This window comes from Salmo salar, chromosome ssa11 (assembly GCF_905237065.1).
Source record: "Salmo salar chromosome ssa11, Ssal_v3.1, whole genome shotgun sequence".
In the NCBI taxonomy this organism is placed as follows: domain Eukaryota; kingdom Metazoa; phylum Chordata; class Actinopteri; order Salmoniformes; family Salmonidae; genus Salmo; species Salmo salar.
The window spans coordinates 18,642,595-18,668,098 of record NC_059452.1 but is presented as its reverse complement, the minus strand read 5'-3'; the positions used below and the strand labels follow the sequence as shown (position 1 = coordinate 18,668,098).

Here is a 25,504-nt window from a genome sequence, read left to right as displayed (position 1 = left end):
CCTGCTGTTCTTGTAATTTAGTCAAAATTTACTTAGATGTAAATGCTGCCAGCAGCCAGTTTCATCTTCTAAGTTTGTAATTAGTGGTTGTGCCGAGGCTTCAGGGGTGGACTGGGACAAAAATTCAGCCCTGGCATTTTAGCCACACCATTAGCCACACCAGCCCTCATCCACTTAATAATTCACATTTCCTATTGCTGCAGGATACTTTCCCTGCTGTAGCAAACTGGCTCAAATTAAGATCGCACAACTGTGTCTCTGTTTTCTTCCTACCTCCACTGTACTCACCTCTGAGCTGTCTCTGCTAAGCCTCCTTTCCCACATCACTGGCACCAGAAGACCTGTGCTGGGCCCAGCAAGATCCTAGTTGTGAAGGAATAAACACATGTATTAGATACAAAATAGGTTAATCTAATTGTATAACTGGTTTAACTAGTATAACTAGTTTTAAATGAACCAAGCCTTTGGATTCAGAGCTATGTCACTCTCTCAGGGCTCACTACAGTAAAGAAGAAAAATAAGCTGAAATCAACAAAACTTTTCTGGCTCTGTCAGTCAGCAGACATCATTCCAAATGAGCACCGTATTCCAGCCTGACTGGTCTGTCTGTAGGCTTATTCACAATATCCCAGAGCAGAACTGTGTGAACTTTCTTCATCCTCTTCGCATTATTTCCTTCCTAGAGCCACTCTGTGGAAGTGAGCACATGTTTCCAGGCAACAGCTCCAGCACAGAAAAAGGACGTGGGAGGTTGAGGCTCAGAAAGCAAATCACTTGCAGGATTTATGCATGGTTTAAAATGGTTGATCCTTTCAGTAGGACCCCGCTCTGCCAACTTAAACCACCACCTCAGTCATCATTAGGATATAAATCGCCAACTAGACTACATGAACAAGTTCCCCCTGGCTTGTACAAGCTCAGAAATTGGTCATTAAGGGAACTTAAAAGGAGTTTGTATCAAGGCACAAGGCGAGACCCAAATGCAGACACAGGAGGCAGATGGTTGGAGTCTTACAATGTTTATTAATCCAAAGGGGTTGGCAAGAGAATGGTCGTGGACAGGGAAAAAGGTCAAAACCAGATCAGAGTCCAGGAGGTACAAAGTGGCAGACAGGCTCGTGGTCAAGGCAGGCAGAATGGTCAGGCAGGCGGGTACAAAGTCCAGAAACAGGCAAGGGTCAAAACTGGGAAGACTAGAAAAAGGAGAATGCAAAACGCAGGAGAACGGGAAAACCGCTGGTTGACTTGGAAACATACAAGACAAACTGGCAAAGAGAGACAGGAAACACAGGGATAAATACACTGGGGAAAATAAGCGACACCTGGAGGGGGTGGAGACAATCACAAGGAGAGGTGAAACAGATCAGGGTGTGACAGTTTGAGTCAGTCCTTGTGCTTTAACCTCCAGCAAAGGCAGTTTCACAGTGGCAGCTCTCCATCCCTTTGATCTGGACAGGAAAACAGACACATTCACATATCAGATGACTTTACACCACTGGCTGGAGGCATGTCATGACTTTCTTTACCCTGAAATTACTGTAAGGATTAAAGCAGAATTGGGTTTACAGAGCAACAACCCCTAAGCACTCTATTATTGTGTCTATGATCACAATAAATGGTCACCAAATGTCATGGATAGAGTCCAGCAGTCCTTTTTCTGAAGAGTGGCACAGATCCTTCAGGACTGATGGAGCTGTTCTCATTGTGGTCAGCAACACAGTGTATTTATGTTTGTAGAGTGGTCTTATACAGATGTCAGGCTATCCTCCAGGACATGTGCTGTTTTCCTCTGGAACATGACACCTGTGTATTCTGAGCATGACTTCCCTGAAAGCTGCCTTACCGGCTCCACTATTCCTTCCCTGTGGTTATACAGTGTCATATAAACCCCTCGGTACCATTCTGAAATATGGAACAGGATCTTTGGATCCAATTGCTTCTGCTGACTGAATGTCTGTCTGACTGTCTGGGGGAATGTCAGTTACCAAAAAAATCTGCCTTCAGAGTGCAGTCACTTCTCACCTTACGGGTCTTAATCTCAATCACATTGTGAGGATCTCATGTTACTGTATGGTATATTGGTGTAATGATTGCATTGAATATGGCATCAGTGTTTCCAAGATTTTTCAATGTTGATTTAAGAACATCAGAGCATTCTTTGTGTGGGATCTTTTTACATGGCGAGAGTTCACTGCGTTTGTCAGCTATTTGCTCATTTATTTGTGTGAAATGAAGACAGGAATGTGTCGCTGGATGAGGTCAAACTATTATGTGCCAAGTGGATTACATACTGCATGTCAAACTTCAAATAGCTGGACAGACATTATTTCTGTGCTTTGTGTGTCTGAAGTGTGTCCCGATAAATCTTTCTCCAAGTCCAAGAGGACATGTGGTTAACACACACTGCGTGGGTCAGACAGGCCTCCAGACGGCAGACAGCTGCTTCACCTCTCCAGTACCTGCTTCTGTGTAAATTCATTCTTTTCTCCTCTCTAGATGAATGACATTCACTGCGACCTGCCAGATAACGCAGTGTTTTTAACCGTGTCCCTTTGCTTTGGCACCGCTGTCTGAAGAAACAGCCAGGTTTCATAGAGTTGAGATCGTACAAGCGAGTTATGAGGGCTGGAGAGAGGCAAAGTTGTTGGCGGGATGCTGGAACATATGGTTTTCTTAGATTGTTGTCCAGCTCTGAGGTGTAATGTCTGCTTATCAGGGGTTGAGGGCTTACTTCCTGGTTTCCTTCAGTTCTCTCGGTAATTAACTGCATTACGTGTCATTCCTAGCCCTCCCATTGCTTTCCTTTGAGTCGTCAGCTTCCCATTGTTTTTTGATAGCTAGAGGCTGTGTGGAGCAATAACGATGGACATCACGTCATTGTTTTGTGTTTTACTGGTCTAGCAGTATGTACTATATTGCTCAGTTTCTATGGCCTTGGCTGATGTAGTAATGGGCACACTTATTAAGTTATTGGTCAGTGTTTACTGCCTTAGACCATGTATTGCCTGGTTGGTTGTTATTAGACCAAATCTTAATACAACCTGACACTGGTGTTGTTATAAATTATGTGAGGTGTTAAGGTGACTTGGGTTTCTTCTCATTAAATGTGCTCCACTACCAGTCTCAATGCATGGAGCTGCATGTGTAACTGAGGAGGGGTTTAAGTCACAGCTGATGGCTCATGTGGTATGGACATGAAACCTATTTTGATTCTTATCAAGAATGTAAGCGCATGAGCAACCATGCTAATGAGAGTGTCGGTTATAACTCAAATTAAATAAATGAAACATTCCAGAACATTAGTTAAACAGCTAGTGGTTAAATAATTATTTTGTTCTCAAAGAAAAGATGATTTACAGTATAATGCGTATACAGGTATGTGTGTATTTAAGGGAGTGTGTGTTTCTGGCTAGCTCCTTTTAGCTGTTCTGCCTTGGCAGGCCAGCTGTAACAGGTACATACTTCACATCTCTGGAATTCCTCCTCTGGAAACTGATAGCTTGTGCACTCATCCATCTGAAACATGCACTGGATTACCTGAGCTCAGAATAACCTTCAGGAGATATACCTAATATACTGTGTACTATAGCTCTGCCTCAGTTTTTGTATACTCTGTCGGAGTCACGAGTCAAGTGTCTTTAAATAGCAAAGTTATGAGAACTATTATCTAATACAATAGCAGGTAACTGAGACACCTGTGCTGTGCTGTGAAAGCACCAGTGATGGGATGGTTTGTTTGATATTACAGGCATAAAATGAGTAGCCAGTGTTTGCAAATGGATTAGTCATTAGCCAAGTCATAGATGGGCAGATGTAATTTAAAAAACAGGTATGATTGTTAAAACCTGTACAGTATGGTGAAATCGAACGTCCAGGCTCGCATAAAAACAGCTTGGAATGGCCATTGATCCCAGCCGCGGTCTGCTCTTTGTCTCTCGCTCTCTCTCTCTCTCTCTCTCTCTCTCTCTCTCTCTCTCTCACACACTCTTTCTCTCTCGCTCTCTTTTTTATGTGTGTTTTTTACGGGTGCTCTGTGGGTTGGTGCTTTCTGCCTGCGGATTGCCTTTCCATGCTGTCAGATGGAGATCATGGGTGAGGTCATGGGATTCCATCTGGGACAATGTAGCATCAGCTCTTCTAGCTGACCATACAGGGCCTTCGGGAAAGTATTCAGACCACTTGACTTTTTCCACATTTTGTTACGTTACAGCCTTATTCTAAAATGTATTAAATATTTTTTCTTCCCCTCATCAATCTACACACAATACCCCATAATGACAAAGCAAAAACAGGTTGAAAGGTTTGCTCATTTATTACAAATAAAAAACTTAAATATCACGTTTACATAAGTATTCAGACACTTTACTCAGTACTTTGTTGAAGCATCTTTGGCAGGGATTACAGCATTGAGTCTTCTTGGGTATGACGCTACAAGCTTGGCACACCTTTATTTGGGCAGTTTCTCCCATTCATCTCTGCAGATCCTCCCAAGCTCTGTCAGGTTGGATGGGGAGTGTTGCTGCACAGCTATTTCCAAGTCTCTCCAGAGATGTTCGATCGGGTTCAAGTTCGGGCTCTGGCTGTGCCACTCAAGGACATTCAGAGACTTGACTTGTCCCGAAGCCACTCCTGCGTTGTCTTGGCTGTGTGCTTAGGGTCGTTGTCCTGTTGGAAGGTGAACCTTCACCCCAGTCTGAGGTCCTGAGCTCTCTGGAGCAGGTTTTCATCAAGGATATCTCTGTACTTTGGATGTTCATCTTTGCCTCGATCCTGACTAGTCAACCAGTCCCTGCCGCTGAAAAACATCTCCACAGCATGATTCTGCCACCACCATGCTTCACTGTAGGGATGGTGCCAGGTTTCCTCCAGATGTGATGCTTGGCATTCAGGCCAAAGAGTTCAATCTTGGTTTCATCAGACCAGAGAATCTTGTTTCTCATGGTTTGTTAGTGTTTAGGTGCCTTTTGGCAAACTCCAAGCGGGCTGTTATGTGCCTTTTACTGAGGAGCGGCTTCCGTCTGGCCACTCTACCATAAAGGCCTGATTGGTGGAGTGATGGTGAGATGGTTGTCCTCCTGGAAGGTTCTCCCATCTCCACAGAGGAACTCTAGGGCTGTGTCATTGACCATCAGGTTCTTGGTCACCTCCCTCGATTACTCAGTTTGGCCAGGTGGCCAGCTCTAGGAAGAGTCTTGGTGGTTCCAAACATTTTCCATTTAAGAAGGATGGAGGACACTGTGTTCTTGGGGACCTTCAATGCTGCGTACATTATTTGGTACTCCAGATCTGTGCCCTGACACAATCCTGTCTCGGAGCTCTACGGACAATTCCTTTGACCTTATGGCTTGGTTTTTGCTCTGACATGCACTGTCAACTGGGGGACCTTATACAGACAGGTGTGTGGCTTTCCAAATCATGTCCAATCAATTGAATTTACCACAGGTGGACTCCAATCAAGTTGTAGAAACATCTCAAGAATGATCAATGGAAACAGGATGCACCTGAGCTCAATTTCGAGTCTCATAGCAAAGGGTCTGAATACTTATGTAAATAAGGTATTTCTGTTTTCTATTTTTTATAAATTTGCAAAATTTCTAAAAAACTGTTTTCGCTTTGTCGTTATGGGGTATTGTGTGTAGATTGATGAGGGAAAAACACTTGTTTAGTCAATTTCAGAATAAGGCTGTAACGTAACAAAATGTGGAAAAAGTCAAGGGGTCTGAATACTTTCCGAAGGCGCTGTGAGGGCAGTGTGTGCTAGCTTTCATTAACCAACACAGAAAGACCTCTCCAGCAGGTCTTTATACTGTAGCTTTTTTTAAACAATTCATGAAGCTTGGAGCACAAACCCCTGGTTGTATTTCAACTTTCCAAACAGAAGTTGTAGTTACTGTATGTCTTAGTTGGAAATGGTCTGATATTGTGATTGCATCATATTAAAATTGCTTCCTGAAATGTTGTTTTGGGAGTACAGCTACTTGTTAGTGGTAGACCAAGCGGTTGTTTACTGTAGTTCAACAGAAGCCCTTATGTTTTTTGTTTTGAAATCTATACAGAAAAAACGGTTGCAAATACCATCATGTTGTCACATCTAACTTGTCCAATATAACCAGAGGACAAAGCGGGCCATTCAGGATTTTCTCACCATTTGCTGTTATTTCAACAATGGTGTGAATGCAGATGTTGGTTGTGTTGTACCACATCTTGCATGGTAAAGGGAACACCCTTACCCCACAGCAGCATAATAATACATCCTTTACATAAACAATTTACCCTGCCCCAAGCTAATTAAAGCACCTGTATGCTATGCTGAGCCCCTCCCAGCCCTCTTTCAGCACTCATAAACATTACATCACCAAAACACACTGATAACAGCCTACAGAATGGGCCCAGAGTCATGAGCACGCCATTGGATAACTGGTTGAACCATCGACAGAGCTCGGTAGGCGTTGCCTCTGGTTCCTTGTTGATAGAGCAGTTCAGTGCTATGTGAGGCATGTAGCGTTGGAATGCAGTCTGGGGCTTGACTGTCTCCAGAGAGAGGCCTATAGGGTTTTGTGTCTGACACTGGGACAGGAGCCGGGGGTCACTATGGTGTGTGTGTATCAGCCTGGGGGACAGAAGTTGACACCCCTCCCACATTGTCCTCAATACGAGCTGGCATCCCATTATCCAGGATGAATGACTGTAAGGCAAAGAAACAACAACAGCAAACAGGATGCAAAATATACAGATAATTTGGGCCAAACGGGATTCTGTAAGATAGAATGATTTTGTTTGTATGAGAACTGGCATGTTTTCAGTGACCACAAATAGTGCTCATGTTCCAGGAAAAATTCTTTCAAACTGTATTTTGTTATTTTTTGAATTAGCCCATGGTAATACAGTCCCAAAATGTATCATCATGAGTGACACTTTGCTTCTTGAAAATCCTATTTCTTGAAAACTCGACTGCTGACATGCAAAACATTTTGAGCCTGTATCAACAGTGGACTAATGAAAGAAATACCTAAAGATGTTTCCTTTAAGTATGCCTATTTAGAGTTGTTTCCCAAAATGCATCACTGAAAGCTGTCTGAGAACCAAGACTTAGTTCAAGGACTTGACAACATAAGACAAGTCTCATGTATCTTTGCTCCAAGCTAACACCTCCCATATGGAGTTGCTTATCATGTGTCAGTGACATAATAACACTTTTCTTAATGGACAGATGGCATATCGATCTCTCAACACCTGCTGCACAGTGGAAGATGAGAGGTGGTGTCACTCGGCCCAACTCCAGTAGGCAGCAGAGCAGATACACTACATGACCCTTTGCTGCTATAACAGCCTCCACTCTTCTGGGAAGGCTTTCCACTAGATGTTGGAACATTGCTGTGGGGACTTGCTTCCATTCAGCCACAAGAGCATTAGTGCACTGATTAGGCCTGGTTCGCAGTCGGCATTCCAAGTCATCCCAAAGGTGTTCGATAGTGTTTAGGTCAGAACTTTGTGCAGGCCAGTCAAGCTCTTCCACACCGATCTCGACATTTCTGTATGGACCTCGCTTTGTGTACGGGGGCATTGTCATGCTGAAACAGGAAAGGGCCTTCCCCAAACTGTTGCCACAAAGTTTGAAGCACAGAATTGTCTAGAATGTTATTGTATGCTGTAGCGTTAAGATTTCCCTTCACTGGAACTAAGGGGTCTAGCCCGAACCATGAAAAACAACCCCAGACCATTACTCCTCCTCCACCAAACTTTACAGTTGGCACTATGCATTCGGGCAGGTAGAGTTCTCCTGGCATCTGCCAAACCTAGATTTGTCCGTCGGACTGCCAGATGGTGAAGTGTGATTCATCACTCCAGAGAATGCGATTACACTGCTCCAGAGTGGTGAGCTTTTCACCACTCCAGCCGACGCTTGGCATTGTGCATGGTGATCTTAGGCTTGTGTGTGGCTGCTCAGCCATGGAAACCCATTTCATGAAGCTCCCGACGAACAATTATTGTGCTGACTTTGCTTCCAGAGGCAGTTTGGATCTAGTGAAGCTACGCGGTTCAACACTTGGCGGCCCCATTCTGTGAGCTTGTGTGGTCTACCACTTCACGGATGAGTTGTTGTTGCTCCTAGACGTTTCCACTTCACAATAACAGCACTTACAGTTTACCGGGGCAGCTCCAGCAGGGCAGAAATTTGACAAACTGACTTGTTGGAAAGGTGGCATCCTATGACGGTGCCAGGTTGAATGTCACTCAGCTCTTCAGTATGGGCCATTCTACTGCCAATGTTTGTCTATGGAGATTGCATGGCGGTGTGCTCAATTTTATACACCTGTCAGCAATGGGTGTTGCTGAAATAGCCGAATCCACTCATTTGAAGGGGTGTCCACACACTTTGTATATATAGTGTACCTCCCCCAGACCCTGTGGTGTTAGTTGGGGTGGTGGAGAGTGGGGGACGACACTGCAGCAGGTCCTGCTGGGCTGGGCTCACCTCTCCCCTGGCCAAGCCCAGCACAGCCCAGCCCTCTCCATGGATGATTTGAATAGCAAAGGACTGCTATTCCCAAACCTCACAGAAGCCATGGTCCCCACCCATTAAGTTCCCATATTTTTAGGAGAGGTTTCCATGTTATGCTTTTATGTTGTGCTCTGGTGTGGATTTCCTGGCATGATTTTCAAATGTTTGATTAGTGGTTTTTGAAAGAGGGGAATGGGTTATTTTTCTTATTTTTCAATATATGGTGCGTGAGGGTAATGCTAAAAGTATAAGTAAGCATATGTAAGCCTCAATCATAATTAATGAAGAGTTTTCAGTCTCTCTCAGTTAAGGTGTGGCCTGAGTACCACCCTGGCCATTCAATGATACAGAGAGGTTGTCCTCAAACTAATATTCTGTTTCACTTTTATCATTCGGACCTGTCAAAACATCAGTATTATCATAGGGAATTCAATGGCTTTGAAATCCTAGAGTGGAGCGAAAAAAAAGACACAACTCTCAACATGGTCTCAGAGCATTTCGTATTATTCTGAACGTAAAATTTGAGACATTACATTTAGTATGTGTTACGTTTCGTATGGTATGTATTCATTTGTGGATGTTGTATGATATGTTATGAATGACAATTTGTATGATAAGTTACCTATTGCAATTTGTACAATATGTTATGAATTTGCAAAATGTACAATATGTTACGCATTTGAAAAACCTCTAATATGTTACAAATTCACATTTGTTTTGGCTAACATTAGCTAGGTGGCTAATACTAACATTCGTTTTTTAGGGGTTAGGGTTAAGGTAAGGAGTTAGGTTAGGGTTAGGGTTAGCTAAAAGAGTTAAGGTTAGGAAAAGAGTTAGCTAATATGCTAAGTAATTGCAAAGTACCTAAAAAGTAGTAAGTAGTTGCAAAGTTGCTAATTAGTTAAAATGCATATCACTCATACTAATTTGAGTGTCCCAGATATACATTTACTACGTAATGTAGACCTATGAGACCAGTCTACAACTCTAGGAAAAATATCCAGGGGTAGGAGGTGTCCCCGTTCTGCAGATTAAAAACATTTACCTCTGTCCAGTTTTCAGCCACAAGACAAGCACTTTTTTCTGCCTGCTTAGCAGTATGTCCGTGTCCACTAGTGCCAAGTCAGTGATGTGCAAACAGGCATGGACCGAACTGTTTGACCTCACTGAGCTGTCTGGTATTTTTATCAATAGATTTGGTCATTAGAATGAAATGCACTGTACTTTGTAGATGGAAGCCATGATTCATTAATGTGTTGATATTCTCTGTGTTACTGTATGACCTCCTGTATTTCATTTAGTTCATAGAAATGGGAATACTGTATGTTTTGAAACACGTTTCTATTTTGAGCTTTTGAACTTTGGCATTGACTTTTGGAAATGTGCACTCTTCCACAGTCCTTTGTTGACTAGAAATGAAGACAATCATTATCCCAAGATCTATCTAGAAACAATCAGTTAGTATGGCATGCTGTATTAGTTTGTCAGAAAATAAAAATGCTTTCTTTGAGAGCTCAAACACATCTATTCTTACACTGGAAATGTAAGTCAGTGATATGAAGTAAAATAAATGCAATGAAACCAGTTCTGTAGAAAATCAGTGATTGTTGCAGGCTGGTTAATTGACTGTCTCCCTAATTGTCTTCCCCATGCCCAATATGAACGTGTCTATTCCCTCTGTGATTATTCTGAAGAAGGCCATTGAAGGCTGAAACGTCAACCTTTTAAACTTACATAATAAAACTAAGAATGGTTAGCGAGGGTTGTGCCTTTTCCTGTCCAACATTTGACTGTTTAATTATTTTTCCCAATGTTACATAAAGTTCCATCTGTTAAGGATTCTACACTTCTAAAAGCCATGCGATGACATCAGACTCAATATGTTTTCTCTGTACCTCCTCAGATTGGGCAGGACCATGGGGGCCAGGCTGTGGGAGTAGCCACTGAGACAGCTGGGGGAGAGCGAGAGAGGAGGAAAGGCAAGCCAGCACCAGCCAAGCACCCTGCACTCCTCCTGGGAAATATGGGGGAGACAGAGGAGGAGAAGGACCAGGCAGGGAAGCTGTTTGAGAACTTCATCCAGGCCTCCACCTGTAAGGGCACCGTGCAGTCCTTCAACCTCCTGTGCAGGCTGCTGGATCTAGACCCTCAGGACCATGAGACGTTCTACTGTAGTTTAAAGACCAGGCTCACATCCTGGAGGGCCAAAGCCCTCTGGACCAAGCTAGACAAGAGAACCTGCCACAAGGAGTACAAGAAGGGCCAGGCTTGTGTGGGCACCAAGGTAAGCTAACAGCCACTCACCATGACATTCAAAGGACACATGCTTTGCATCATACAGAGGTGTTGTATATACCTCTGGTGTTATTTGCACACTGTAGACAGAGCTCTGTTGCATGGAAGTCTTTGGAGACAAAAGAGACAAAGAACTCCAAGACCATCAGCGTGAAAATTGTCTTGACTGCACAGTGCACACTCTACAGTAGTTTGAAATAAGATCCCAATATATTAATGTGGAAGTAATATTTATGAATGTTATGCATTTCACTTCTCTTTGTGTAGCTGTGAGTTGTATGACTGGTCTGACCCATTGGACTTATGATTAATCAGGATTCAAGTCACAATAGTGACAGGTGTGACTGATTCTCTGCATTTTACCCGGCTGTAATCGGTTTTAGATAATCGGTAGTTTGTCCTTCCTTAGTAGAGAAGTGCTCTGTCATAGGGAGAGTAGTGACTTAGGCAACGTCATGGTCATCACTTTAAACTGTACCTGTCAGGACACATTAAATCAGCTACTATCCTTTACTGCAGCTGGCGCATATAAACAGCTGAGAAGGTGTGTTCTTCTGATCAGACAGAACTCGAAGTTCATCTCAGTATTCACACACGTATGTTCACAAATGCGCATGCACGCACTCACACACACACACACACACACACACACACACACACACACACACACACACACACACACACACACACACACACACACACACACACACACACACACACACACACACACACACACACACACACACACACACTTAAAGCGTCAGCATGCTTCAGTTCGGTTGGCCTTCTCTTGAAAAACTAGAAAAAAGCGGCAATGGTATTGTTGAAGTCGGAAGTTTACATACACCTTAGCCAAATACATTTAAACTCAGTTTTTCACAATTCCTGACATTTAATCCTAATAAAAATTCACTGTTTTAGGTCAGTTAGGATCACAACTTTATTTTAAGAATGTGAATGTCAGAATAATAGTAGAGAGAATGATTTATTTCAGCTTTTATTTTTTTCATCACATTCCCAGTAGGTCAGAAGTTTACATACACTCAATGAATTTTGGCCCATTCCTCCTGACAGAGCTGGTGTAACTGAGTCAGGTTTGTAGGCCTCCTTGCTCGCACACGCTTTTTCAGTTCTGCCCACAAATTTTCTATGGGATTGAGGTCAGGGCTTTGTGATGGCCAATCCAATACCTTGACTTTGTTGTCCTTTAGCCATTTTTCCACAACTTTGGAAGTATGCTTGGGGTCATTGTCCATTTGGAAGACCCATTTACGACCAAGCTTTAACTTCCTGACTGATGTCTTGAGATGTTGCTTCAATATATCCACATAATTTTCCTACCTCATGATGCCATCTATTTTGTGAAGTGCACCAGTCCCTCCTGCAGCAAAGCACCCCCACAACATGATGCTGCCACCCCCGTGCTTCATGGTTGGGATGGTGTTCTTCAGCTTGCAAGCCTCCCCCTTTTTCTTCCAAACATAACGATGGTCATTATGGCCAAACAGTTTCTGTTTGGTCACATTTCTCCAAAAAGTACGATCTTTGTCCCCATGTGCAGTTGTAAACTGTAGTCTGGCTTTTTATGGCGGTTTTGGAGCAGTGGCTTCTTCTTTGCTGAGCGGCTTTTCAGGTTATGTCGATATAGGACTCGTTTTACTGTGGATATAGAAACTTTTGTACCTGTTTCCTCCAGCATCTTCACAAGGTCCTTTGCTGTTGTTCTGGGATTGATTTGCACTTTTCACATCAAAGTACGTTCATCTCTTGGAGACAGAACGCGTCTCCTTCCTGAGCGGTATGACGGCTGCGTGGGCCCATGGTGTTTATACTTGCGTACTATTGTTTGTTACAGATGAACGTAGTACCTTCAGGCGTTTGGCAATTGCTCCCAAGGATGAACCAGACTTGTGGAGGTCTACAATTTATTTTCTGAGGTCTTGGCTGATTTCTTTTGATTTTCCCATGATGTCAAGCAAAGAGGCACTGAGTTTGAAGGTAGGCCTTGAAATACACCCACAGGTACACCTCCAATTGACTCAAATGATGTAAATTAGCCTATCAGAAGCTTCTAAAGCCATGACATCCTTTTCTGGAATTTTTCAAGCTGTTTAAAGGCACAGTCAACTTAGTGTATGTAAACTTCTGACTCACTGGAGTTGTGATACAGTGAATTATAAGTGAAATAATCTGTCTGTAAACAATTGTTGGAAAAATGAGTTGTGTCATGCACAAAGTAGATGTCCTAACCGACTTGCCAAAACTATAGTTTGTTAACAAGAAATTTGTGGAGTGGTTGAAAAACGAGTTTTAATGACTCCAACCTAAGTGTATGTAAACTTCCGACTTCAACTGTACATTTTGAGACCTCATAGCCAGTATATACTTCCTCAAAATAGTCAGATTTAATCTAAGATAACTCAACAAATATGTCATTAATTTTGACATTTTTGCAGAGGAGATCTTAGTCGCGCAATTTTACATCTAACTTAGATGTTTGGGTGCAGATGCAGTATTTCTCTAACAGATGAAAAAATCCTCACTGAAGTCCAAAACGTACAAACGCCACAAAATGTCATCATAATATATGCACAAACTCTTCCGAACTGTTTCGGCTTGGAAGCATGCCAACGCCTTTACTGTAACTCACTTCAGCACTATCCTCATTCCTCCTCATCCACAGCTCTACAGAGTCTTGCCCCTTTCAGCTTGGCAGAATGGTGCATTACAAAGCTACACAGCACCCTCAATCAGTCACCAGAATGCTTTCATAACACACAGCCACAGACAGCATCACTCAGTAAGTGTGATTATTTTCCTTAGTTCTACTGAGAGGGTGGTGTTCTTTATTGGGCCCTCCTGAAAGGTTGGAACCCTGCCCAGATATTATTAAAGTGTGTTTTAAGTTATCCAAAATAAGACAGATTTTACTAGTTCTCTCTGATACCAACTATAAACCCGGTTGGAACACCATATACCCCCTTGATCTGAGAGTATGCCATGATTAGGTGCTATCCCAGTTCTAATGAACCTTTCATTTAAAGTGTCTGATTGTCTTTAGTCCCGTGCCAAAGAGTTTCAGCTAGGTTTCCTCAGTCTGACAAGCCACAGGACAGCGCTGAATAGCCTTATTGATCAAAGTAATAAAACAGATGTACAGTACAGTCTCTGAGTTCTGGGTAATTAACCATACTGTTGGTACAGTAGGAGAGATTCACATAAGTATTTTATTACTCTGGCTGTGTGGATGGAAGTGTATTTTCTGAAGGAGAAACGACCTTGTAAAAAACATAGGCTAGAATTCAACTTACCCTCTCTTCTTATGTTTGAAGTCTGTTTACAGAATAGGAGATTAAAGGCGTAAAATGATTGACGGACATCTCCCACAGATAGTGGTACAGTATATGGCTCTCCTGTTGTGATTAAATGACTTTACTTTCTTCACAAGGAGTGGATGGCTTAAGCGATGAGTTAGGGTTTGGTGGTGGTTCACAGGGAATAATAACGTGATAGCATTCCTCACCCAGCCTCTGGAGCCTGCTGGAGCTACAATCTGTATAGGATATGAAGTCATCCCCAGTTTGTTACTGCATACACCTGGTTATAATGCTAATGACACACACCTACTGTTGGTTTCTTCTATATACGTTTTTAATGAGGAACACAATGAAGGCCCATATTAATATTTTTTAAATACGAAGCAGATACACTGAACAGAATGGTCATAGGACACATGTTACTGGGCTTAGTTTCTTTCACTGATTATGCTGTTAAATGTAAGTGCTTTAGGCCTGTTGAAGTGGCTTCTTGAGCCCGAGATCTGACAAGCTTATTTTAAAAGTGTCAGAGTTGCTTTGTGCTCGTCTCATCTGAGAGGTCTGGAGAAGTGAGCTGGAGTGGGAAGAGGCCCAGTGAGAGAGACGATTAGTTTTCCAGGGCGGTGCCGCTGTCCAGTGCCAGATTCTATGGAAACTATTTGGACCGGCTATGTCCTGAAGGTGAGCTCCTGACCTGCACTTCAGCGCCAGTATACCTCAACAAAATACAGACACTGTTTTCTATTAAGGATCTGATTTGTGTGTTCTCTGCATTTCTACATCACAATTACAAAGTAAGCCCTCTAATTATTAGGCAATCTAACTCCACATTATGACATATACTATTATTGCAGTAATAGCCTAATTAAATGAAATGGCAAATAGCTTGATAGTTTGTAGTCTCCGTTGTGCAAACATAATTCTCCTTGAGCTAGGTAATATGTTTGGAATGGTTTGTGCATTCATGAAATACCTTCAATCATAAGTGCTACATTTCATTTCCTTTTTCTTATGTGAACTTTTATGCCTCTATAATGTTGGCACATACCTCATGTATGAATCACATGGAAACGTTTTCATTGTATTATTGTTTATTATTGTTTATTACACTGTTCAATTCCCCAGTCTCCTGCTCTTTAGACGAAACTACAGTGAAGACATGAACTCGTTACTTCACAACCCACTGAATGTGGGTTAGCATTAAAGACAGAACAACTGTTTTTTATTTCCTACTGTATTTCCCCCCTCATTGTAGAGGAGCTCTCCTTTATAACAGGTTGTCTATGCCATGCTCGTAAATCTCACCCTAGATGGCCCATCATTGAACAGTGTGTCATCAACATTTCCATGCTTGGCATCCTCTCTTGATATCCCTTAATTATATGGTTTGATACTGTGGAAAAGTGTGCTTCCACTGAGCAAATAATTCACTGTATGGAACCTTCTACGGTATGATTTGAAAGTTCAGAGACACACTGTGCCCTCCTTGCCTGTTTCTCAGGCCTATTTCATGCTCAGACAGGAGTATTGCACCTTTTCTCCTCTTCTAATTCCCATGAAGTCTCAGATGGCTGTCTGCGAGGGTTGCCAGTTCATGTTGTGGCTTTCCCGGTGGTCTCTCTCAGTTGAGTACCTTAAGTCTGACGTTTTGTCCCAAAACAGCGTGAGCCACCACTGTGCGCTGAGCCAAGCTAGTGAGGCATCACATCATGTCTGCAGGTGCACGGGCTCCGCTCGCTCACTCACACACACAGTCAGTTTGTTTTACTCCGGTGAAGCCAGAATAAGCATGTGTGTTAAGGAGCTCCACTCAGCCCAGTGTTGGGTGGTGTTCCTGTCAATCTAACCTGGCTGGCAGCATGAACACACTGGAGACCACCAGTTAGCTAATGTCTATGATCTTAGAGGACATACTGTACTCCGTAGACATACTGTACTCCGTAGAGTATAACAAGTCATTTGTATTCATTCAAAAACAGTGCAGTTATGGAGGATAATGCTTGGTTCAGCAGTATCCTATAGTTTTGAGCTCCATAGATTGATCAGGACTCTAGCAGAAAATAATTACCAACTGCCTGACATTGTGTCCACTTTCCATTTTGATAAGCATGTTTGAGTTGGCCTCCAGTCTACATTCTGCATGATCTGAGTATGATAAACTGTGTACGTGGCCAATAAACTTTGATTTGATTTTGATTTGATTGACAGCTAATAGGGCTCCAGGTGCAGTAAGTAATGAACGGGAGAGAAGTGAAAGGTGAGGTGGGGTGGGGGGGTCTTCCACTCCTGGTGAGGGGGTGAGGTCACAGGTGGGGGACAGACAGGAAGTAGCTGTGGTCTGACTCAGCAGAACTGCAGTGGGCCCTCAGGAAGCCCTCCCATCTGCGATAACACAGCATCGCATAGAAACAGGAAAAACAAACCACTCGTCTCTCATAGCACCATAGAGATAGACTAAAACAAAAGTAGTGCTTTGATAGTGATTATCTAGCTCATATCAGGGGATTGTGTGGTTAGGCACATCTGAATAAACTGAGCTGATGTTGTTCTGTGTTTGTGAATAAGGCATTGTTCCACATGTTTTTTTCTTTTTCCTCTGTGGCGGTGATGCTTAACACACCTGGCACGTCTCAGTGACTGTCTGATTCTCCTGACAATGTTTAAAGAGCCCATTCACTTTAATCACCCGTCGTGATGAAAAGAACTGGGCCAGGCCTGTCCAGACACAGCCACGCACAGCCACCTGGGTTTGACTAGTATACCCGATGAGTATTGAATACCTCGTACTCTTACCCCTAGGCTGCTAATGTTATGTTCTCCTTCGCCTCCTGATGACACCCTGCAGCAGACTCACACACGCAGAATGAGAAAACAGAATGACTAAAGCCCAATCTTATTTTTATTGCCGGGAGCAGCGGTACCATTTATGGTGTGATCTGGGCAGCTGGCACGTTTAGCTCTGTAAACAGCACCCTGGGAGAGAGCGGGAGAGAGAGAGAGAGAGAGAGAGAGAGAGAGAAGGGGGCGGGGATAGAGGGGGGAGAGAAAGTGAAGGAGAGCGAGTGGGAGAACGAGAGAGAGAGAAGGATAGAGAGCTAGAGAAAAAGAGAGAGAGTATACCCCATTCAGCACAGAGCTACAGTATACAAACATGATAAGGCCCCTGAGGCTGGTGCTGAAACACGATCGTGTCACAATACTGATCGGAGTGACACCTGGGAGTTCCTGTGGCCCTTCAGGCAGACACACAGGGTGACAGGAAGTGAGTCCCGCTGTTCAAATATACGGCTGGGGATTTAGAGGTCAGGTGTGTGGGTTGACTGGGCTGGGGAGGAAATAAGGGATCTGAAATGAAAAGGTCACAGTGGGCTGAGATGGCTGAGCCTGGTTGAGAGAGGCTCTGATTGGTTATAAGGATAAGGAAACAGGAAGCAGCCCAACTCGTTGGCCACTACAGGGGCTACTGTCTGACTCAAGAGTGGTTGGATAGTGAGATGATTCCTCAGAAGAACTAACACTCCAAAAAAGTCCCTTCTCATCCTTTCTAGAAGGCTGGATGAAGTCATGTTCTCGCCACACATTCTCAGAAGGATCCTTTAACCCACAAGAACTGACTTCATGCATATTTGAGGGAGGCAGATGCATGAATCATGTCTTTGATAGGACTAGGCTGTAATAAGGATCTACAGTTGAGGTAATGACACATACTCTCCCAGCGCTGGGTCAGAGTAACACACAACATACTGTCACCATAAACATCCACCCTAGGCACTCTGTCTGTTTACTTGGCAATATACAGTAAACACTCATCAACTCATCCCCTCATATTTCATCTGCTATTGAGTATGTCTACAGGTTTAAACAATGATTCTATTTTCAGTAATATTATTTATTATGGTGATAATGCACGTATACAGTATATGATCTCTTTGGCAGGCATATGGTTATGATGTACACATGTATTGCATTTTGTGTAACAGAAATGTGACTGAAATACAATTTTGAGTCCTATTTATTTGCATTCATAATGATAATGGTGTCCCTCTGTCATTCTTGTCCCTGTAGTGCCTTATCATCGGGGGAGGCCCATGTGGCTTGCGGACGGCCATCGAGCTGGCTCTGCTGGGGGCCAAGGTGGTGGTGATTGAGAAGAGGGACACCTTCTCCAGGAACAACGTGCTGCACCTGTGGCCCTACACCATCCACGACCTCAAGGGCCTCGGGGCTAAGAAGTTCTACGGCAAATTCTGTGCTGGAGCCATAGACCACATCAGTAAGTACCTTTACATGTGGGGTAAACATCTCATCAGGAAACCTTTCCGCCCGTACAGCCATAACAGTTGTTATTAATAACAGCCGTTTCCCATTGCCCGACATGTACTTACTTTTGCAACGGAATATTTTGCTTATCGATATTGTTGGATTCATGTTCTTAGCTTATGATTATGCTATTGTATCCTATTCCCCTCCAAAGCAATTTTGATGCTTGATGCTGCCAATACCTTCCATTGCATAATGTCAAGGTTGTAAGCCATGGAAGGGGAACCTTCCACCTGCTCTTAGCTACAGAGATACAAAGCAGAGCTGCCAACTGCTGCTGTTAAAAGCAAATCTTTCTACAGCTGTCAAGTGTGTGTATAATGTGTAAATGCATGGATGCCTGTGCAGTGTGCATGTACTAGGTACTGTATTAGATAAGCCAGAAAAGCCAGCTGGGTTTCTTGCATGGTTCTAAGACCTCCTGATTCTTGTCTTTGTTTGCCAGGTATTCGTCAGCTCCAGCTCATGCTGCTGAAGATCGCCCTGCTCGCAGCTGTGGAGTTCCACGTCAATGTGGAGTTTGTCAAGCTGCTGGAACCTCTAGAAAACCAGGAGGATGACGGTGAGTGACAGTCCACTTACAGGTCGTCACTTGCAGTAGCTATATGTCCATTGAAATCCATCAACATTGGCCTAGTACCCATCATCTCTGCTCCTTTCTGGTCACCCTTCCGGGTCTTTTGGATGTAGTTCAGTGTTCAGGCAAGGGCTAGGTTACAGCATTTGGGACCAGACTTTCAATAGCAGACAGGTTAGTTGGGGTTGAAGGGCTTTATGAATGCATTTAGAGAACATCAACAGTGCACCTTAACATTAGCTTTGCAACAGTCAGTAAGACTGTTACAGATGTAGGATTTTAATTTGAGCCAGTTTGCTACAGCAGGAAAATAATCCTGCAGCAACAGGAAATGGGAATTATTATGTGGATTATAATTAATGAACATTTTTGTAGAGGTTGATACATTTATCTTAAGGGAAAATACAGTATGAAAATTCAAAGTGGAAATGACAAACTTTAGAATCATTTTGAAAAACCTCAAATACGCTACAAGTTTAACATTTCATGCATTGCAGGAAAGTTCTCCTGCAACAGGTTGATCAAATTAAGATCCTACATTTGTATGTGGCTGCCCAGAGGATCCCAACACAGTATATTCTCTCCCATTCTGCTGCTTTACAGCACTGTACCTTGAGCTACAGGGAGTTACTGCAGTCCACAACTAGTACCTGTTAGAGTAGTTCTGCCTCCCCCATTCAACAGTGAATCTCCTTGGCAACCAGCAGTAAACAGCAGCACTGTTACAGCAGTGCACTGATCACCCTTTAATTTGATATTTGCATTGCCATGGAAATCAAATGTTTAAAAGTCATAATCATTGCTTCACCATTCCTATTCAGCTGCTAATGGTTAGCAACCTCCCCAGATGCTAATGTTATTTTATGGCTGCTGCTGAGCAGAGCACACAGTAATATCAGTGAGCAGAGCAGACCTATTGGCTTTGTTTAAGGAGCACTAGAGCCAAATTACGGCTGTGGAAGTTAATTAAGAGCTGATTAGCCAGTGTAATTACAACCGTGCCCCCTCGACCAAGTTCTTATAACAGTACAGTACTAGCTGCTTCAAGGTGTGAATGCTGCGTGGTGTGTGGTGATGTGGCGCCGAGCTGAAAGGCTGGCTATCTGAAATACTTCTACACTTGACCCCCCTCTCTCCTTCAGAGTTTTGTTGATTGGACTCCTGGACTGGGGGTCATTAGCTATCCCATGTGGCATCCTCGACAGCGACGTCAACCAACGGATAAAAACAAGAGTCTTTACTAAATTTGGATACAGAATGGTCCCCCTAGTTTTGCTGTCACGGGGTGCTCGGTGTCCTTGACATGATGGAATGCATTTTTGACATGGTGATATTACACAGCTGATAGACAGCCAACCCAACGCTGCTGGGGCCTCACACTGCCTCTGTGGCTGACATTATTCACCACATTTGATCCACTATGTACTAAAACGCTGTAACATATTGAATTATATACTGTAGCTAGCTAGCGCTCTGGTATCAATTACACAGTACAAGTGATACTGACATTAATCAACATCTTATATAATTACAGCATGGTATAGTCTGCTGAGCTAAATGACACAATGTGTGTGGCCTCTGTGTCACCCTCTTTGTTGAGAGCTGTCAGGATTAGCAAACCCTTTTCCCCACTGGTGTTGATAGGCATCATAAATATTGTTCCCCAGAAATAACAGGCCAAAAGAGCAACCAAGTAAATGTTTTGTCTGTTTCTCAAGCCCGCGTCCTCTCATTCTCTCTATCTGGGTTGAACTCTACCCGCTTGTATACTGATAAGTGTGTTTGTTTGAGGTGTGTGTCCCTGTGAACTGTACTGACCTTCTCTCCCCTCCTCTCCTCCCTTCCCACTCTCCCTCCTCTCCTCTGTATGTGTTTCAGGGCCTGGCTGGAGAGCTGAGATCAGGCCTGCCGATCACCCCGTGGCTAGTATTGACTTTGACGTGGTGGTGGGGGCTGATGGGAGGAGAAATACCCTGGAAGGTGAGAACTCTGGAGGGATGGGAGGGTGACGGGCTGTATCCATGCAGAGTATATCTACATACCGTTAATGATCTGACCCCAGACATAGGATATGGTGATATGGTACTGTATATGATATCATGTGATTACATCCGTGGAATGGCTCTCTCTGAGATGCTCAATATGTTTACTAAACACTACTTGCTCCAAAGCTAAATTTAGCTCCAAGTTCAAATGCAGTTGGATATTATCTGAAGCGCCTTCAAACACAATTTCTATATTGAAACTTATGTTTATGTAGCTTTGTTGACAGTGGCTTGTTTCAAATAATATCCAGGACACCTTTCTTATATCATTATTTTGTCTGGATAACAGCCTAACAACTGTAACTAAGAAACATACAATTGTTGTTGGCTGAAGCTTTTGGCTACAAAAAGCATCAATTTAAAAAGGCATAGTCTCATCCAAGAAAGTTAGGAAGCCATAAAATGAAACTCACCTCTGTAAAACGATACCCTATGTGATGTCATTAACGTCTCCTTCAAAGGGCAAGGTTACACATGAACTCACCATCTCTCTGTACCTTAATCAAAAAGATCTTGGGCCCTGTGTGTGTTGTCATCTGGATGCTGTTCAACTGTTGATGCATGCATGTTGGACTCTCCCTCACAGATGCCCGTCATCCCCTCACCAATCCACATCAGATACTTATTCCTAAAAAGGGCATTTTCTGTCTCCAAACAACGAGACGTTTAGGTCATCGTTGGATGACGAAAAGCCTGAGGAAAACTTTCTTTTTAGAAGTCCTTCTACTTTTGAACTGCCATGCAAGCCCTGTCTGAGAGGAGGGTTAAATATACCGCAATCTGTTCTGTACCCAGCTAATCGTCTGAGAGGAACACAGCTGCATTGGGAAGAGTGATGTGAGGAGGGGAAATGCCCCAGTGAAATAGCAGTGACCGTAATGGAACATTTCTGGCTCATATTAAAATGCTACCTCCTCCTAGAACAGCGTCTCTCAGAAGCTCATACATTATTTTGTAGGAGGAAGAGAGGCTGAACACATTAGAACATTCATCCTCCTTTCCTTCCTGAGTCACAGGTCTAGAGGTAATGAGGAGGTATTTTCTTTCACTGAAGGGCTTTGGTGCAGAACCCTCCTCTTCCCCAGGACAGTTATAAGCATACTAACATGTGGCCTGTGGGACATACAGCCTGCAGTGACATACAGTATCCCGGGTATTGGCTGTGGTTGGTTGCCTTTTCCAGGCTTTAAGGAGCTTTGGTGGAGCTTTGACACCACAAAGAGACGTTTAAAAATGATATCACCATATTCTCTTGCACAAAGGCAAGGTTTTGCATGTCATTTAAAAAGTCAGAAAGCTTTTTATAAAACCGTAACTGTGAGAATAGCACCAACAGGAATTCCAAGTGAATAGTAGTCTGGCATTAAACGTCTGAGCCCATGGTTCAGTCTATTTTAAGGCTTGTCTGCAGTTATGTTTGGCCCTGGATAGGACACAGAAAGTTTATGTTAAATGAACCTCTAAAATGTCTCCATTAACAACAAAAAACTTTTCAGCATCAGTGAGAGGATGGCAATTAACTCTTTAATGCAAGAAGCATTTCCCCAATGTTTCTATCTGAAGAGGAACTGATTCTGTTCTATTGTGGTTGATATCCTAAATAGCAGAAGTGTAAGCAAATGCAGCCAATAATAGTATATATTGTAAAATCTCACCGTGAAAAAAACGATAGTCCAGTTCATGTAAGGAGTGGCTGCACTCTACTCCACCTAAAGTTGTGAAAGTTATTCAACCTGGAAAACACATTTATTAGATCAGAACATTTTAGTACTGACCCAACTCTCCCGCCGAGGCTTTTGCTCCCCTGGTGATATAAACAGTATCACATCGGTAACAAGCCTCTCTGATCCTAAAATAACTGGCCTGTGATTACAGCTCAGTGCTAGATTTCCTCTGGATTAGTATGCCTCCGCAGGCCTGGCCAGAGAATAGTAACATCCCATCCCTGTCTCTCTTTCTCTCTCTCTTCCCCTCTTTTTCTCTCCCCCTCTTTCTCTCGCTCTCAGGGTTCAAGAGGAAGGAGTTCCGTGGTAAGCTGGCTATCGCCATCACGGCCAACTTTGTCAACAGGAACACCACGGCCGAGGCCAAGGTGGAGGAGATCAGTGGTGTGGCCTTCATCTTTAACCAGAAGTTCTTCCTGGACCTCAAAGAGGAGACAGGTGGGCCTGAAATCCACCACAGACAATGAGTCAGCCAGAGGAGCAGACTTCCCTCAGAATGCACTTAAATCCACACATTGTCAAACAACAGCAATCTTCAACCCTGTCATTATCATGGGGGGTTTTAACCTTCCTGTCTGTGTCTGTCATTTGTTGCAGGTATTGACCTGGAGAACATTGTGTACTACAAGGACAACACACACTACTTTGTCATGACAGCGAAGAAGCAGAGCCTACTGGACAAGGGGGTCATCATTCATGTGAGCAATCATTGTTTAGATCAGGGATCATCAACTAGATTCAGACGCGGGCCGATTTTTCTTGCTGTCTGAGGGTGTTGCATTCAGATGTGTGTGAGAGAGAGAGGAAGAGAAAGACAGAGAGAGAGGGGGAGAGAGAAGGAGAGGTGAGGAGTTAATAGAGGAGGGTGCTGGGTCGGAGGAATCTCATCCTTGGTGGTCTGCCAGCTGAACAGCCCATGAGCTGGGCGGGCACCACAATGACATCCATGAAAGCTAAGTGTTATAAACATCCCTAAAGGAGCACATATTTCACTGGCTTATGACTCCCTCTCAGCGCCTGCTCTCACTTCAATTGCCAGGGTTCTGCATGAGTCATCCCATGAATTCATTCATAAAGACAAAGTGGGACTTTGAGACTGGCGTCACAGTACAATTTCAAGAGCATCCATCTTTAATGGTCCTCCAATATACGAGCTGAATAACTGTTGTTACACCTAGGGTATCAATGTTGCATCTCATTTAACCTCTTTGACTTCATCCTTTTGGTCATGGTCTCTCATAAACACAATTCCCCTGACTTTGTCTCGTAGGACTACATAGACACAGAGATGCTGCTGAGCAGTGAGAATGTGAACCAGGAAGCTCTGCTGGGTTACGCCCGCGAAGCTGCTGACTTTGGCACCAACTACCAGCTTCCCACGCTGGACTTTGCCATAAATGCCTGTGGCCAGCCGGACGTGGCCATGTTTGACTTCACCAGCATGTATGCTTCGGAGAACGCAGCGCTAGTCAGAGAACGCTTCGGACGCCAGCTACTGGTGGCACTGGTTGGGGACAGCTTGTTAGAGGTGAGGAGGCTGTCACAACAGTGTTTAATCATGCTTTAAAATGGTAAAATAAAACTACATGTGCATGTTCAGCAAAATGTACTGTTATGTGTTTGTGTGTGCAGCCGTTCTGGCCCATGGGTACAGGGTGTGCGAGAGGCTTCCTGGCTGCTTTTGACTCAGCCTGGATGGTGAAAAGGTGGGCTGAGGGCATGACCCCTCTGGAGGTGCTAGCTGAGAGGTCAGTGGTCAGCACACATACTGTACACACACACACACACACACACACACACACACACACACACACACACACACACACACTAAATATATGCATTTCTCCAGGGAGAGTCTTTACAGAATTCTGCCGCAGACAACCACTGAAAACATTGCCAAAAACTTTGAGCAGTACACCATTGACCCTGGGACTCGGTATCCCAACCTCATCTCCACCTGTGTCAGGCAAAACCAGGTACGAAAGACATTCTCAAGGATCACATTGTTTACTGCAGTATTCACTTTTTCCTGTCACCAATAACAGATTCACCCTTAACATTAACACAAGAAGGATGGACTGTGCTTGTCTTCTTATCTCTTCTTCTGCCTAAATCTCAGCTGTGTCTCTTTGTTATTTCTTCCAGGTGCGTCACCTGTACATCAATGGAGAGCTGCCAGTGAAGTCGTGCTCTCTGGTGCGTAATGGTACAATACGTCGCCCTGTGAACCTGGCCAGACGAGGTGAGCCACACACGATACAAAAGAGGCCAGAGAGACTGTGGAGTTGGGAGGCTTTAGTACAGTGTGTCTAGTATGGACTTACAGTTGAAGTCGGAAGTTTACATACACCTTAGCCAAATACATTTAAACTCAGTTTTTCACAATTCCTGACATTTAATCCTAGTAAAAATTCCCTGTTTTAGGTCACTTAGGATCACCACTTTATTTTAAGAATGTGAAATGTCAGAATAATAGTAGAGAGAATTATTTATCTCAGCTTTTAGTTCTTTCATCACATCCCCAGTGCATCAGAAGGTTACATACACCCAATTAGTATTTGGTAGCATTGCCTTTAAAGTGTTTAACTTGGGTCAAATGTTTTTGGTAGCCTTCCACAAGCTTCCCACAATAAGTTGGGTGAATTTTGGCCCATTCCTCCTGACAGAGTTGGTGTAACTGAGTCAGGTTTGTAGGATCCTTGCTCGCACACGCTTTTTCGACC

General features: G+C 43.5%; 1 protein-coding gene across 5 annotated transcripts in view; it reads left to right on the top strand.

Annotated features, from left to right (window-relative positions):
* LOC106562102 (protein-methionine sulfoxide oxidase mical2b) overlaps window positions 1-25,504 on the top strand; it is a 47,823-nt gene that overhangs the window by 3,054 nt on the left and 19,265 nt on the right. For 3 of the 5 annotated variants that reach the window (XM_014126691.2, XM_045689125.1, XM_045689124.1), the window contains exons 2-11: window positions 10,407-10,787; window positions 18,181-18,388; window positions 18,881-18,997; window positions 20,891-20,992; window positions 23,064-23,219; window positions 23,379-23,479; window positions 24,052-24,309; window positions 24,414-24,529; window positions 24,631-24,757; window positions 24,927-25,023. In XM_014126691.2, coding sequence (XP_013982166.1) covers window positions 10,527-10,787; window positions 18,181-18,388; window positions 18,881-18,997; window positions 20,891-20,992; window positions 23,064-23,219; window positions 23,379-23,479; window positions 24,052-24,309; window positions 24,414-24,529; window positions 24,631-24,757; window positions 24,927-25,023 — 1,543 coding nt within the window. In that variant the 5' untranslated portion in view covers window positions 10,407-10,526. Of the gene's footprint in view, window positions 1-10,406; window positions 10,788-13,481; window positions 13,599-14,130; window positions 14,797-17,663; window positions 17,810-18,180; window positions 18,389-18,880; window positions 18,998-20,890; window positions 20,993-23,063; window positions 23,220-23,378; window positions 23,480-24,051; window positions 24,310-24,413; window positions 24,530-24,630; window positions 24,758-24,926; window positions 25,024-25,504 lie in introns of those variants that run through there. The other 2 variants (XM_045689126.1, XM_045689123.1) reach the window with 2 other exon arrangements.